Here is a 13,910-nt window from a genome sequence, read left to right on the forward strand (position 1 = left end):
CAGAATCGGCCTGTTTATAATCACGATGGGCGTCAGCGGTTCGATCCAAATGTTCCCCCCCATCTGCGCCACTCTCTCACTGGAGAGCTCAGAAATCTGCTTGGAAACAAGGCAGCGATTTAAATGAATCTGCAAATGACAGGGGGGGGAAATCTGCGTGTGAGTCAGCGCAGATCCGATATTGAAGCAGAACTTGTGAGTGAGGTGCGAAAGGACGAACCCGCCTATTCAAAGGGAAGCGGCGCCATTATGTAACGCGTCTGTCCGTGAATCTGCCTGGACGCGCTGTGGGGGCAGCCTGGCAGATACCGGGGCCAACGTGCTCCGACACCATCTGCCCGGGCTGCTCCATTGTGACACGAGTGCGAACGCGTGGAACTTCAGGCGTGATGCTCAGTTCTGATCAGTCCCCCCTCGATGGGGGGTCACGAAAAACAGCAATTTGTCCGAAAGTTCAGGTTTATTATCAAGCATGAGTCATCTTTTGTCAGCTCAGCTGTCAAAGCCGGGTTTTATAACTCCTTTGTGTCAGTGCTGAGTCACTAATTCATGAGGCCGAGATGACAGACGAGAGATTTGTTGTTTTGTTTTCTTACGCAGATCACATTTATTTCAGCAGTGCAAGTAACAAAACGTCAAGTTACCGACCTCCAGTGGAAAAACACATTATAAATAAACGTACAAACAACGATCGTCAGTGGTTTACGGGCGGCAAGTTCAGCACTCGGGGATGAAACAAGACATTTGGCAGGAGAGACGGTAGAAGAGAGAGAAAAGGTCAACGTCATGGCTGGAATCGCGTCCCCTCGGCGTCCGTCAGGTGACACCGGGACTGAAAATGTCTCTCGCGTCAAAGAACTGAGTCCGCGCACTCAGAAATCTTACAACCACTCCTGGCGGCGTGGAGGCTGGATGGGGTTTGACCCGTCCCACATCCGGCCTCCCCTTCCCCAGCAGATTCTGTCCACCCGTCCTGGTCCCCAGGACTTTTAGTGAATACGAGCATCAGGAGTGTCAGACGTCTACAGCACGGACAGATCGTGGCAGGACTTTGACTTCAGCCAGAAGGCCACGCTGGGGTTTTTCTTCGCCATCATCTTGTCCAGGAGCCGCCGGGCCTTGGTGGGAATGCTCTCTCGCCGCGCTTTACAGCTACGCCGCTTCCGCCGCTTGTTGACTTCCTTCGGGTCTCGGCGCAGACGCAGCTGTCTCACGATGCCGTGGAACGCCTCCCAGACGTTGTGCTGCATGGCGGCGGAGGTTTCGATAAACTTGCAGTCGAACACGGCGGCGCAGGCGCGGCCCTCTGGGACGGAAAAAGAGCAAATCGCACGTGAGGAGACAGGTGAAAAGTCACGCCGAGCGCATCGATCAGACGCGGACCGCGTCGCCTCACCGCTGACTGACACCTCCCTCCGTCGCACGAGGTCACATTTGTTTCCCACCAGGATGATGGGAGTGCGGTGGGCGGGGCGGAAGCGGCGCAGGGTTATCCGGAGCTCCGAGGCGCGCAGGAAGGAGGCCCGGTCGGTGACGGAGTAGAGGAGCAGGAAGGCATCGGCCGTCTGCAGGAAGTGCTCCCGGGCCCATTCGCTGTCAGTCTGCACCAAGAGAAAGCAGAGTCAGGCGGAAGCGTCGGCGCTGGGGTCGCGCCTCGGCCGGCCGATGCACCATCTCACCTCCACGTCCCACGTGTCCAGCAGACTCACAGTCGCAGGCTCTCCGTCCACTTCAATCTCCCTCTCACACACTTCATCTGATGTTAAAAAAAGGGATTTTATACTTTTATGGAAACACATCAATTTAAAGGATTTGTTCAGAAAGAAAACACATCTAAACACTCAACCCAAAACAGGAAACTTAAGAGGGTGTAATTTTAGCATTAAATGATTTTCTAGCGTACTGACTGAAGACTAGTGGCTGATAAATATATTACTTTAATTCCTTTTATGTTTAAACACTGTATCTACGCCGTTGGTGTTGTGATGCTATTGGAAAAGTGGCTTCACCTGCACACAGCTCGCAGTCGTCGCTCTCCATGCTGTCCGCGGCTCCGCCGAAGATGCTGGCGAAGGCCGTCTTCCCGACCCCGCTGGCCCCCAGCAGCACCACACGGTACGGACTCCCGGGGTCCGCTGGGTCCCCGGAGGAGTCGGTGGAGATGACCGAATCGGAGGAGGACCAGCTCCCGCGACTTCCGTCCGACTCCCCCGCGGAGCTGTTGCAGGACTTGGATCGGGAGATGCAGGCGGGGACGCGGGTCAGGAAGCCGTCGGTGATGTGGTGGCTGCCGGGGTCGCAGATGCTCCAGCGGTGGAGCTCGGTCTGCAGGCGGAGGCTGTGCCGCCTCACGCTGGACAGCATTCCGGTGGCAATCGATGAGTTGGACTAAGCGACGGGCGGCGGGTTTAAACCCGATAGACTGATTCACCCACTTTTATCAGCGGGGAAACGGCACGAAAAGTGGAGTTTAAAAGATTCGATGTTTTGCGTAAAAGCGGATTTCACACCTTCTGAGAGCTTCAGAGCGGGTGATGCTGAGATTAACTCACAAATTTGTTCATAATCTGCACTCGGCTGCAGATTTTGATATGAAAAGACAACTATTGACTCTGTAGAAAGTCGGAAAGACGCGCATCGCAGAAACAGCTGTTTAAATCCCGGAGCGACTTTTCCCCAGATGTTTTGCGCTGCCGCCGCCGTCTGTCTGTAATCCCAGCCTCTCTGAGCGGGGTTCCCTCGGCTTTATATGCCGAGGATGGGAGGGGGAGTCACACACAAGTGGAGCATCCGTGATGCCAGCAGCGACGTGCTGGAGCGTTAACTCTTCTGACACTTTACTGCCCGGATGAAAGCGCAGAAACATATAAACGCGCGACACCAAATTCTGCAGAAAAACAAGTGCTTTTATCGGATTGATTATTAACAAGTGATAATAATCCAACCATCCCCCAACAGCTGTTCTCTTGGGTGGGGTATCAATAATCAAACCTTGTAGTTTCACACAGAAGGGCCATTAGCCATGTGAGGATCGACTGGTGTTATTTTATTGACAGTTATAGAGAGCGTTGTGGTGGATTCCCATGATTCCCGATTGGCTTTGTGACTTTAGAGTTCTGTTGAGGGGTTGGACAAATAGCTGGCTGGTATTTGTGAATGATCCACAGCGTCCACGGAGGCCCTCAGGGGCCTCGCATCAACCGCCACGGGCTTGTGGACTTGTAAACATCAGATTTCCCTTTGAGACAGCACTTTGAGCTGCGAGTTATTACGCTGATTGTGGGATTATGCTTTTTCAGCTGTTGTGTTGGGGGAACTTGCTTCGGTTCTGACCCCATCCACAGGACCCACTGCTGTGTATTACAGTGCTGAGCCGATCAGCTTGACAGATGACTGGACAAATCCCTGTTAAGTGCTGGAACGGGGCCATAGATAGATACTGTAGATGGATGATGGATGGATGGATGGATGGGGGGGTAGTACAACTATACTGAAGATTAGCCGGAACATACTGATGACTGCTGGTGACCCGCTCTTTTAGTACATGTACATTATCTGAAGCCATATTTGGGTGTAAACTGTAGAAGGTTTTAAGCTGTCCATCTCATCGATTTCTCTTAATATCGGGGCTAAATGACCACACTGTTGTTAAAAATATGCTGAGACAGTTTAGCTGATGGCATCCAAGTCCCCAGATTCCGTTCACTCTGTTTAAAGAGGCAAAAAAAATATGTATATATATCACGATGAGTCAATCTCTTTAAGTCTCGATCGCTATAACAATTTCAGATCAGGGGTCAGATTTGTGCCCAACAACTGTGAGATACTAACTGTAATTTAGTGCAACAGCAGATGCACAATGCAAAAGCTTGAATGTATTTTCTGGACCCGATGAATGAAACACTGGGATTTCACAGAGATAAAAGCAGTGGCCTTTGCATCCAGCCTCAGCAGTACTCTCCCTGCGTCTGCCGGGGATCTGGCATCAGGGGGAATAATCTTACAATCTGCCCAGCGGCTTCTGAATGAAATAAAAGCGTCTCTATCCTGCCGTGGTGGACAGAGCCATTCATTCAGTGCCAGGTGTTTGAGCCGTCGGGCTGGAAGGCGCAGATTAAAGCGAGGACTGGCAACGAGGCCGGTAAGAGCATTACAGAGGCGGGCAAACATCAGCACATGCACGGACCAGCACATGGCCTCCGAGAAGTTGTTTGGATCAATTTCCTGCTCGGAGGGGTGACAGCGGTCTGACACGTGTCCAGCGCCGACGCCAAAGTAATGCAAGACAACATGTGATCGGGCGGAATTAGGGAACAGTATCGTCACAGCGCCGGAGCCGGGCCAGGGCTGGGGGAGTTGCTGGGGAGATCGTTGCTATGCCACCACTGGCTCTGTCTGGGCACGAGCCAGTGTCCTTATGTGGACTTAAATTCTCTCCGGTGGTGAAGAGACAGTATATTTTGTTTTCTTCCCCCATCATAAGCGTCTGAGCTGGACCTAAAGTTTGGATGGAGCCAAAATTGACTGATTTGAATAATGATTACAGGTTTAATCCTTCAGCATCAATGAAATGGATGAGCATACATACCGATTGACATTTGTGGCTTCCATCATTACTTAAAGCGATACCACGGCAACGTGATCCCACTCTCCAGAAATTTCTGCTCCAATACATAATTTAAACCAACACTGGCAAACTTAAGACCGCGAGATGGAACCGTGTGTGTGGGACTAACAGTTTAAAGTCTGAGACGCAGCAGGTGTCTGCATCATCACCACGCTGCCTCCAACATGTCACACATGGCTATAGGCAGCAGAGTTTTATAGAGAGCACTCAACAGCCCGGATACGCGTTGGTTAAATAAGAAATCGGCTCACCACTTGCGCAACTCTCCATTGTGCAAGATACACCGATTACCCCGTTTATGTCAAAGGGGCTGCACCGTTTAATAACACAAAAAACAAGCCGCACGCCCGACGGTGTAACGCCCACGCAGCAGCTTCGTGTATCATCACAAAGGGAGCAGGTCAGAATATTACAGAAGAAAAAAGCGATGATTCAACAGGTCACTTTTGTCTAGATCAGGTGAGATGTATGAAATGTGGCATTTTATGACAAAACATCAACCCACTGACCTTTTTCTCTTCCGTCTGCTATCAGATGGTTCTGATTTTGATGGCCCACTTTGAGGTTTTCAGGTAGGAAAAAAACCCACATTTTTGTCCACTGATGCTCATAGACATCCTCTCCGATGCTAGGCTCTGCGACAACAAACATTTAATACGCACGCTTCTTCAGGATGTCTTTTATTTACAGATTCCTTTAGTTTAATACATAGACGGCGGTGTTGTTGCTAAATATAAACATGTAAAAGTGTATGTGTAGGTGCGCTTCAGGTAATCTGAGGCCTTTAGTCCTGCGCCCCGTTGGAGATGGTGGTCTGGAAAGCGAAGGTGATGTGGTGTCGTGCGTGGTCCAGGTATGGATCTGAGAAGGTGTGTGTGTCACCAGAAAAATGTCTCCACTGCATCAGCTCTGACATGCTGAGATGTTTCTGAGTCATCCCTCCGCGGTCGCCAGGGCGACCGAGCTGGCAGGGCCTGTCAGAGACCTGAAGCTCTTCTTCTGCTGGAACTTATAAAAAGGAGAAAACGAATAGTCTCAGAGGTCTATTTAAATGCTGGTAATTTTCTTGTCAGAGAGCGTTAAAAAGCCCACCTATGGCTGAACCATCCACGCTGCAGCTGCAGCCGAGCAGGTCGTGCGTTAAACATGGTGTGTCTGTTAGGCTAAAAAGATCTCGCAGCTCATTGGTGGAGAAGGTGGCGTGCTCTGCCCCCTTGCCCAGGTCAACCACGGTCCCGGAGAGCCCTTGTTTGGACACCTGTCTTTGGAACACGCGCTCCTCAATAGTCCCTGTGAGGGACCAGCGCATCACCGTCAGGAGCCTGATAACGCTCAAACGTTAATCATAGTGATTCTGCATATTAACTAAATTAAAGGGCGTCATTTGTCCTAATCCGATCTAAAAACTGCACGGTTGTTAAATATGATCATAAATATATGACCATGTATTCTTCATATGTGCGTGTGTGTGTATCGCTCAGCCCTCAGGACATGTTGAGCATTGTGTTGTCTGACCTGCCGTGAGGAGACGATAGATGTGCACCGTCTTTTTCTGTCCATCTCTCCATACTCGAGCCATGGCCTTTCAACAAGAGAGAAGGGCTAAAATGAAAGCGCTGACAGCAGGAGGACACAGCGCCCTCTGCTGGAGAAGCACATTCAGCCTTTACACAAGACCACATTTCAGCAGAACCTCACGCAAACCACCCAGAATGTACGCAAGCATGCGAGACAAATCAGTAAGCGAAGGTGTTTCACCTGTATGTCATTTGCTGGATTCCAGTCAATATCATACAGCACCAGGTGGGAAGCCCCCACCAGATTCAGGCCCACTCCGCCTGCTTTTGAGCTGAGCAAGAACAAGAAGTTCTGAGAATAGGCGCTGTTAAAACTGTCGACCAGCCGCTGCCTCTGGCCAGTGGGCGTGTGTCCGTCAAGACGGCAGAAGGTGTAACCCATAGCGACGCACAAGTCTTCGAGCAAATCGAGGGTCTTAGTGTAGTTGGACACCACGACCACCCTGGAGGAAGGAATTAAGTTGCCGAAAAGGATCATCAAGTTGTTGCTTTTGTCCAACAATCTCTGATGTCCAAAGTACTGTCGGATACGTACGCACCTGTCTGATGGGCTGAGTCGTCTGATGGCGCCCAGCAGGTCTGAGAGAACCATGAGTTTTCCAGAGTCCGCAGTAGTGAGTTCACCTGAAGAGTAGGATCCTGGGAAGAGCTCTGCCAGCCCTTCATAGAATGATCCTTCTTCCGATCCATTATCTGTTCTTTCCTGTGAAACAAACAACAAACAACCCATGATGTGTAGCCCAAACTGTCAGCAAACGACTACTTTGCACGATGAATCGTTTCTGAACCTGGACGGTGGAATACAGCAGGACGGGGTGGTTACACAGCTTTTTCAGGGCAGTGATGCAGGCCAAGTGGGTGTGAGTTTGTGTGGCGGCCTGAAGGCAAGATCTGAAGACTCTGTGGCAGAGGAGATGCTTGTACAGCTCCAGCTGCAGAGGGGAGGGCGCGCAGAACAGCGTCCAGTCGAGCCGGGGAGGCAGGTAGCGGTTGATTATCTCCTGCGTGCGCCTCAGGATAAACATGCCAGTCAGACGAGAGAGCTCTGCCGCTCGCTCCTCTCCTAAAACTCGCTCCTCCTGCGGGCGAAACCAACAAGTGAACATTTGTACTACAAATGACAGCGGGGCAGATGTTCTGGAGCGGTACCTCTGTACAAGAGGGCTGCCTGGAGCGTAGAATAGGCTCTTCGTACACCTTCCTATACGCAGTGGATGACCCGAGAATCCCCGGGTTAACAAACTCAATGATGGCGTAGAACTCCTGCAGGTCATTTTGTACCGGGGTGCCTTTGAAACCCAGAGAGTTGCTGTTAAAACCTCTGCAAGTCATTCCGGCCTAACGTTTGGCATCAAGGGCACCTGTCAGAATTACTCTGCGGCTGCAGCTCAGGCTGTTGAGAGCTGAAGACGTCTTGATGCTGCTGTTCTTCAATCTGTGGCCCTCGTCGCAGATGATGAGGCCGAACTCCACTTTCTGCACCTGGAACCACCAGAGCATGATAAAAGTTGTTGTAAAGTTAAGGGACAGACATCGGAACGTCAAGCAAATGTACCTGATCCAGGCAGCGCAGGAGCATTTCGTAGCTGATGACCAGAACGCTGTGGAGAGGCGACAATACAAAGTGTTCTACCCTGTGGTCCTACGCACAGCGACAAAGAAGATCGACTCAAAGAAGTGACCGAGGAATGACACAGAACAGAATTCTTCCATTTCTTCATTATCAACGAGGCTGTGGGGCTAAATTCAAATCTCACCTGATCCACAGTGAAAACCTGGATCCGCTCGCGGCCCAGCCACTTATTAAACTCTCTCCCCCAGTTCTGCACGAGGCTGCCAGGGGTGACCACGAGGACACGCTTCACCACTGGTTTCCCCCCGTATGGTCCTTGTTTAAGCAAAGTCCAGGACAGTGCAACACTCTGGAGAGTCTTTCCCAGACCCATCTCGTCGGCCAGAATGGCTCCAGAACCGCCAGCAGCCCTGAGGCGCAGAATAAAACACAGCGCAGCCTAAAGTTGAATTCTCCAAATGGTAATGTTACAGGATGAAAGCTCTCTTACCTCATCCCCATGACACACTCATAGAGAAAGATCAGGCCTTCTCTCTGGTGTGGACGCAGGTGAACATTCACGTGAGGGTCGACCACCACATCAACCACAGGAAGCCCCGACTTATTGTGACTCCACTGGTGGTTAGAAGAGGGGCGAGGCATCACAAGTGCACCTGACAAAAGTGCACGTTTAACGCATTTACTGGGGAAACGTTTGACATTTAGGCAATAAATGAGAAAACGTGCAAAAAGTGCGGGAACCTGGAGCCATTGGGTCGTGGCGAGATTTGCAGGTCTCCTCCTCCTCGGGTCTGGATCCTGAATGACCCCCCCCCAGTAATGTTGGAGGGCAGAAAGGTTTGGACAGCAAGCGACCAGCACTGGAGGGCGGTGGCTCCGATTTCTCCACCTGGAAATCCTGGAAACATCGTCCCCTGGCAAAGTCCTCTTGAGAAATGACTCCCATCACCTCCACCTCCTTCCCTCCGATCATAAGTGTGTCCCCGTCACACAGCGACGCCAGAACGGACACTTTATATCCGCTCCCTTAATGCAAAGCACCCGACATTTATCTTCATCGTGACATCATTAATGCTCCGTTCACAGCTGCAGAGGCCGTTTCTCCTCACCTTTTCCGATGTCTTTGCCCTCCATATCCTTCAGCGTGGCCGCGCGTCCTCTCGTGATCAGCACCGCGTCACCTTCCCAGCGCTTATGTTTCTTCTTACTGGCCTTACACCACATCACACTGAAGTAACGTGCGACCTCCTGAGTGCAGCCAGGATCTGTGCCAGCAGTCACATGTGTGGACCCCGCTGAAGGCTGTGAGACACCAGGAGACTCACAGGTCAACTCAGGGTCAGACTTCAATCCTGATTGAGACAGATGCAAATAAGACGAGTCAGAGAGCTGGCCAGTAGGGGTCGCTGTTGGCCAAAGTTTAGACGTCATAACGGGGTGATCAGCCATCCCATATTAAAAACAACTAATTAAGAAGAAAGAAGACCGAGAGGTTGAAACTGCAAGATGATTACAATACATGGAATGAAGACAAGATTAACAGACTACACATCTCAGTCTTTTATAAAAAACAATTAACATATGATCCATAGAAGACAATGACAACAGGTATTTACATTACAATACAATCAACGTTGCAGTAACAAAAATAACTTTTACCTCTAACAGAACTCTAGAACAGCTCTAAACGTCATCAAACACAGTATCTCACAGCACAGGAATTTTCGTCATCTGTTAAGGTCTTTGAGAGTTTATTACACGTTGTTTGAACAAATTCTTGTAAACTACCGACTCACAGTTTAGCGTTTATTCATAATCACACTGACAAAAACACAAATCCCTGCAGGGTTAAACATTTACTATTTATTTTCCCTTCCAAAGCGGAGGTTTTATAATGTGTATATTGTTACTACTTGCGAATATGAGAGACCAATAATAGCTTTCAACAGACTCAGAAGAAACAGATTTACTGACACAAATACGGATGGACGCACGAGTTATTGTGAGGCTGTAATACGCCAACTGGTTTTCAGCAGGTTACCAGGCACTCTGTTGCAAAAGGAAGCCCTAACGTTCTGCCTCAAACGTGAGACTGGTGAGGGAACGCTTCACGCTTCAAATTTCACAGGTCCCACGCAGGCGTGTTATAGAGGAATCGACAGGCCGTGTCTCAGTCGCGCAGCCCTCAGTTTCTCCACTTTGATCTTCGCTCGTAAAAGTTCCTCCTCCAGCTCTTGTTTTCTCTTCAGGCCCTCTCGCTTCTCCTCCAGATACAACGCCACCTTCCTGTGATTGGCCAACACCAGCTCGTGCTCCTCTTTGGCCAGGTGCAGAGGCCGGAGCCTGTCGTGGTCGCGGTGGCGGTAGATATCGTCGTGGTAGAGGCTGTGGCGCGAGGGGAGCGGCGAGGTCAAGAAGGGGACGTTGACGGAGGAGGGAGTCGGAGAGAGCGACGCCTCGTAATCGTGGACGCTGCCCAAGTCCTGCTCCACTTCCTGCTCGTGGCCTTTGTCCAGCTCCGGCCCCGCATGTGTGGCAAGGATGGAGAGATCTGGTGGTGGTTTAACGTCCTCTTCCGGGTCCAGCTGGACCACCTCGTGGGGGATACAGGGAACAGCTGCCGAGTAATCCTGGAGTCCTCCCAGAGAGGAGCTGCTGCCAGGATGTTCGATGGAGGAGCTGTGTTTATTGTATATTAACCTACAAAGTTAATGAGGGACACTGGTAAGTGAGAACATAGAAACTGAATAAACTTTAAAGTTTAAACTCTTTAAACATTAGAGTTTGAGCATAAAACAGCAAAGTTACCTCAGCTATCAGTACAAATGTTACTCGGGAAAACTAATTTAGATTCTTAGGAAAGCTCATCATGCAGTAATTACTGGATTATTATTCATCGTGGCCCTAAAACGACATCAATTGCAATATTGTTACAGTTGCAATATTCAGCCTGTCACATCGTACCTGCACAGTGCCTGGTCTTTCTCGTGGATGGGCACATTGTGAAACAAGTGAGGGATCATCTCCATAATTCTCCTGGTTGGCTCAGAGATGCTGGACCTGTACTCGGGCTGGGCGTGTCTCCGTTGCATCACTTCCTGCTTGGCTGACTCCTTTAGTCTTTTGTAGAGGGTCCTGAGGCCTTGAGCAGTACGAAGGGGTCTGTCCCCTCCTAAGGCGTTGTACTCCTCGGCCACGGTATCCCAACATTTGTTCTTGTCCACGATGACCGCGTGCTTATTGGTGTGCTCCTCCAGGATGCGGATGTGAGGACGGACCAGCTTCAACAGGTCCAGCTTCTCGGAGAGGGTGAAGTTAGAAGAGCGAGCTTTACCCACCATGCTGGCGAGAAATGTAGAGTTGGACGCCATCTTAGCGCATGTTCTGTGGTTAAGGCCCTTCAGTCACCACACTTGAGTCTGTGGCTCCTCACTTCCCAACCCCCTGCAGCCGGCTTCAGTTGGTCCACGATGTTGAATCTAACACCGGTCTAAGTCATCTCTTATTTTCCTCTCTTCTCCTGCACCTATGCCGCACATAAACTGTGCCTAATGTGCTCACAGATTCATACTCTACTGCTTGGTTCTCCCCCTGCTACGTTGCAAAACAAAAAAACAGGCTGTCCTGTGCACAATAAGAATCAGGCTTAACTAGGCCAGCCTCGCTTAGGCCCCCGCCTACCGCGGAGGGCTTCGGATGAATTCCTCCCAGCTTAGGCTGACGTAGTTAAGCCGCTTAAACCCAGCCCGACCTACTTACAGCCCGGTCTCTCTAAAACCCAAACCAAGCACAGAGACCACATCCTGCTGCTCCAAAAGAGGGACTGAATCCCTCGCACGTGTCAATAAATAGATTTTTATTGTCTGCAATAAATCAAATCACATATTTATTTATTTATTTTAAAAAGAACGAGACGTGTTATATAGCGCGGGCTTTACTAAATGAAGGGGGTGGGGCGCGCGCGCGCCCGTGTTGGCACAGTTGATCAATTGAGGGTTAAATTAGCGCAGATTTTAGCGCACGTGAAGCCTTGAAGTCACGTGCAGACGCACGCCCGAGGCTGCGGGTGCGCCGCCGCGTGTCTCCGCGGTGGAGAGCAGCGGCACTAGTTGCTCTGGCAGGAGGGGGGAGGAGGCTGGCTCGGCTCGGCTCGGCCCGGCCCGGCCCGGCGCCGCCGCGGCACTACCCCGCTCATTTACATAATGCCGGACCTGCTGTTGCTCCGCCTCTGCGCGCGTCCACCTCCAGACAGGACGCGCGTCTGCGTTATTATTAGCTAAATACCCGCCGCCGCCGCCGCACACACCGCAGTCAAATCAGGCCGAATCAAACGCAACTGTTCTTGTTACGGTTCCATTTGATGATAAACCTCAGATTTGGATTGGTGAGCTGTGTTGGACCCGATATCCGTCTAGGAACCAGACCAAAACAGTTGCTACTTCAGTCCCCATTATGCTGGAACAAGGCTGAACTCAAGATGGAAATGCTAATGTTGCTCTAATGACTGCAATTAAAATGTGATCTCGAATCTCTGAATTCATTTTTAACAAAGACCAGTAGCAGCAGATTATATATATATATATATACACACACACACACACATATATATATATATATAAAAACTGATTTAGTGAGGGCAATATTAACTGTCGCATAGAGATCTGGTGTTAGTTCACATTTTGTTTTTGAGATACTAAGTGTGGAAAAGACTGTAGTATAAAACAAGAATTATAGTAGTCACAAATTGTGATGCATTTTCTCACCATTAATACTGGTTAGAGCTCCTCACATTCCTCTTAATATAAGGTGTCAGTAAGCTCTAAATATGTTAAATCTTGCATTCCTGTAACAGCCATAGCTACCATCTAATCTGAATTGTACCTGATGGTTTGGTGTCTTTTGGGCTCTCTCCCATGTCGTGGTCAGAATGTTCTTCTTCTGCCTCATTTTCTTTACTTTCTGTTGCATTGAGGACCCGAGCCAGAGCCCTCGACAGAACTGGAGCAGCTCGGACGGCTTTGGGCCGCACTTCACGCTCCACGTTACACACAACTGCTGCTGCTGTGAGATTCCTCTGAACCTTCAGCACATGAAGAAAAATTATAATGCATCATTAGGGAAAAACGTTTAAAAAAATACCAGGTAAAATAGAGACAGTACTTCACCTTCTGTAATGTGTTGCATAAACTTGGTTTGGGGGTAAGGGGCTTGGGTTCAGCCGAGGGATAAGAGCTGGATGATGCTGGGGGCAGAAACCGTGGCTTTTTCATTGCATTTCCTGAGAGCTGACTGGGAGCTCCTGAACGCCTCATTTTGTTTCCTGAAGGAAAATTAAAATAATATTTTGGAAAATGGTTATACAAGATATACAATCAGATTAATAAATAGCCAGTGTCACCTGCCATAACATTTTAATCATAACCATTTATTAAAACTTACTGAAACGTTTTTTTTTAAATGTCAAAGAGACCAATGGTGGGCTGTTCATCTGTGCAACTTTAAAGCTTCTATTTGTTGGTACAAATAAACCTTTTATTACCTTTATGACGCTGAAAACGACTTGAACAACTTTATCACATCTGAGCGAATGTAACAAATACATTTCAATCTATTTCGTGTCACTCTTAATGTTACTTTTAATTTAATAGCTATTTTCAGACACTTATAACCAAATATGCGACCCTCGAATACAGAAAGTACTGACAGGTTAGCTTAGCAAACTAGCTCGCATCAACAAACCACAAACTCTCCAATATTGCTGATCTGAAGGAATCGTTCAGAACGATACCGTGACTTTTTATAGCACGCCATACCTGAACGAGTGAACTACAACGTTGACGGGTACATTTAAAAGCACAAATTATGCCAGATTTAGTCTGTCATTTAGTTTCATTTCTCTGTGATAATCTTGTTTTTCTTGCCTCACAAGTTCTCGCTGTTCTTCCGTTTCTCCCGCTGAATGATTCGAACCCGATTGGTTGAGCCCCACCGATGGGCGTGGTTTAATCATATGGGGTATGTTTGATATGTATCACCAAAGCAAATTTCAGGTTACTGCCCCTTCAAATTACAGCGAAATGCTAATTCTCGTGAAACAAATTGAGCTCACTCTCAGGAAAACTTCCGGTATGAC

General features: G+C 49.2%; 2 protein-coding genes across 3 annotated transcripts; both read right to left on the minus strand.

Moving 5' to 3' along the window:
* Positions 1-582: 582 nt before the first annotated feature.
* gem (GTP binding protein overexpressed in skeletal muscle) lies at positions 583-5,229 on the minus strand. The gene is made up of 4 exons (XM_003966141.3): positions 2,010-5,229; positions 1,680-1,756; positions 1,397-1,601; positions 583-1,306 (listed from the first exon to the last, which is right to left on the minus strand). The coding sequence occupies exons 1-4, from the start codon at positions 2,362-2,364 to the stop codon at positions 1,023-1,025; spliced, it is 921 nt and encodes a 306-aa protein (XP_003966190.1). The 5' UTR covers positions 2,365-5,229; the 3' UTR covers positions 583-1,022.
* Positions 5,230-5,310: 81 nt separating this feature from the next.
* On the minus strand, positions 5,311-13,748 carry rad54b (RAD54 homolog B). 2 transcript variants are annotated; one of them, XM_011605657.2, is made up of 16 exons: positions 13,699-13,748; positions 12,943-13,097; positions 12,659-12,857; positions 8,887-9,129; positions 8,519-8,803; positions 8,268-8,430; positions 7,962-8,187; positions 7,760-7,846; positions 7,566-7,686; positions 7,354-7,493; positions 6,993-7,283; positions 6,744-6,907; positions 6,386-6,647; positions 6,143-6,209; positions 5,720-5,917; positions 5,311-5,635 (listed from the first exon to the last, which is right to left on the minus strand). In XM_011605657.2, exons 2-16 carry the CDS (start codon positions 13,087-13,089, stop codon positions 5,412-5,414), a joined length of 2,817 nt encoding a protein of 938 aa, XP_011603959.2. In that variant the 5' UTR covers positions 13,090-13,097; positions 13,699-13,748; the 3' UTR covers positions 5,311-5,411. The 2 variants fall into 2 exon arrangements, with proteins under 2 accessions (XP_011603959.2, XP_011603958.2); XM_011605656.2 differs by having other exon boundaries at positions 13,591-13,724.
* Positions 13,749-13,910: the final 162 nt, after the last annotated feature.

This window comes from Takifugu rubripes, chromosome 7, assembly GCF_901000725.2.
Source record: "Takifugu rubripes chromosome 7, fTakRub1.2, whole genome shotgun sequence".
In the NCBI taxonomy this organism is placed as follows: Eukaryota; Metazoa; Chordata; class Actinopteri; order Tetraodontiformes; family Tetraodontidae; genus Takifugu; species Takifugu rubripes.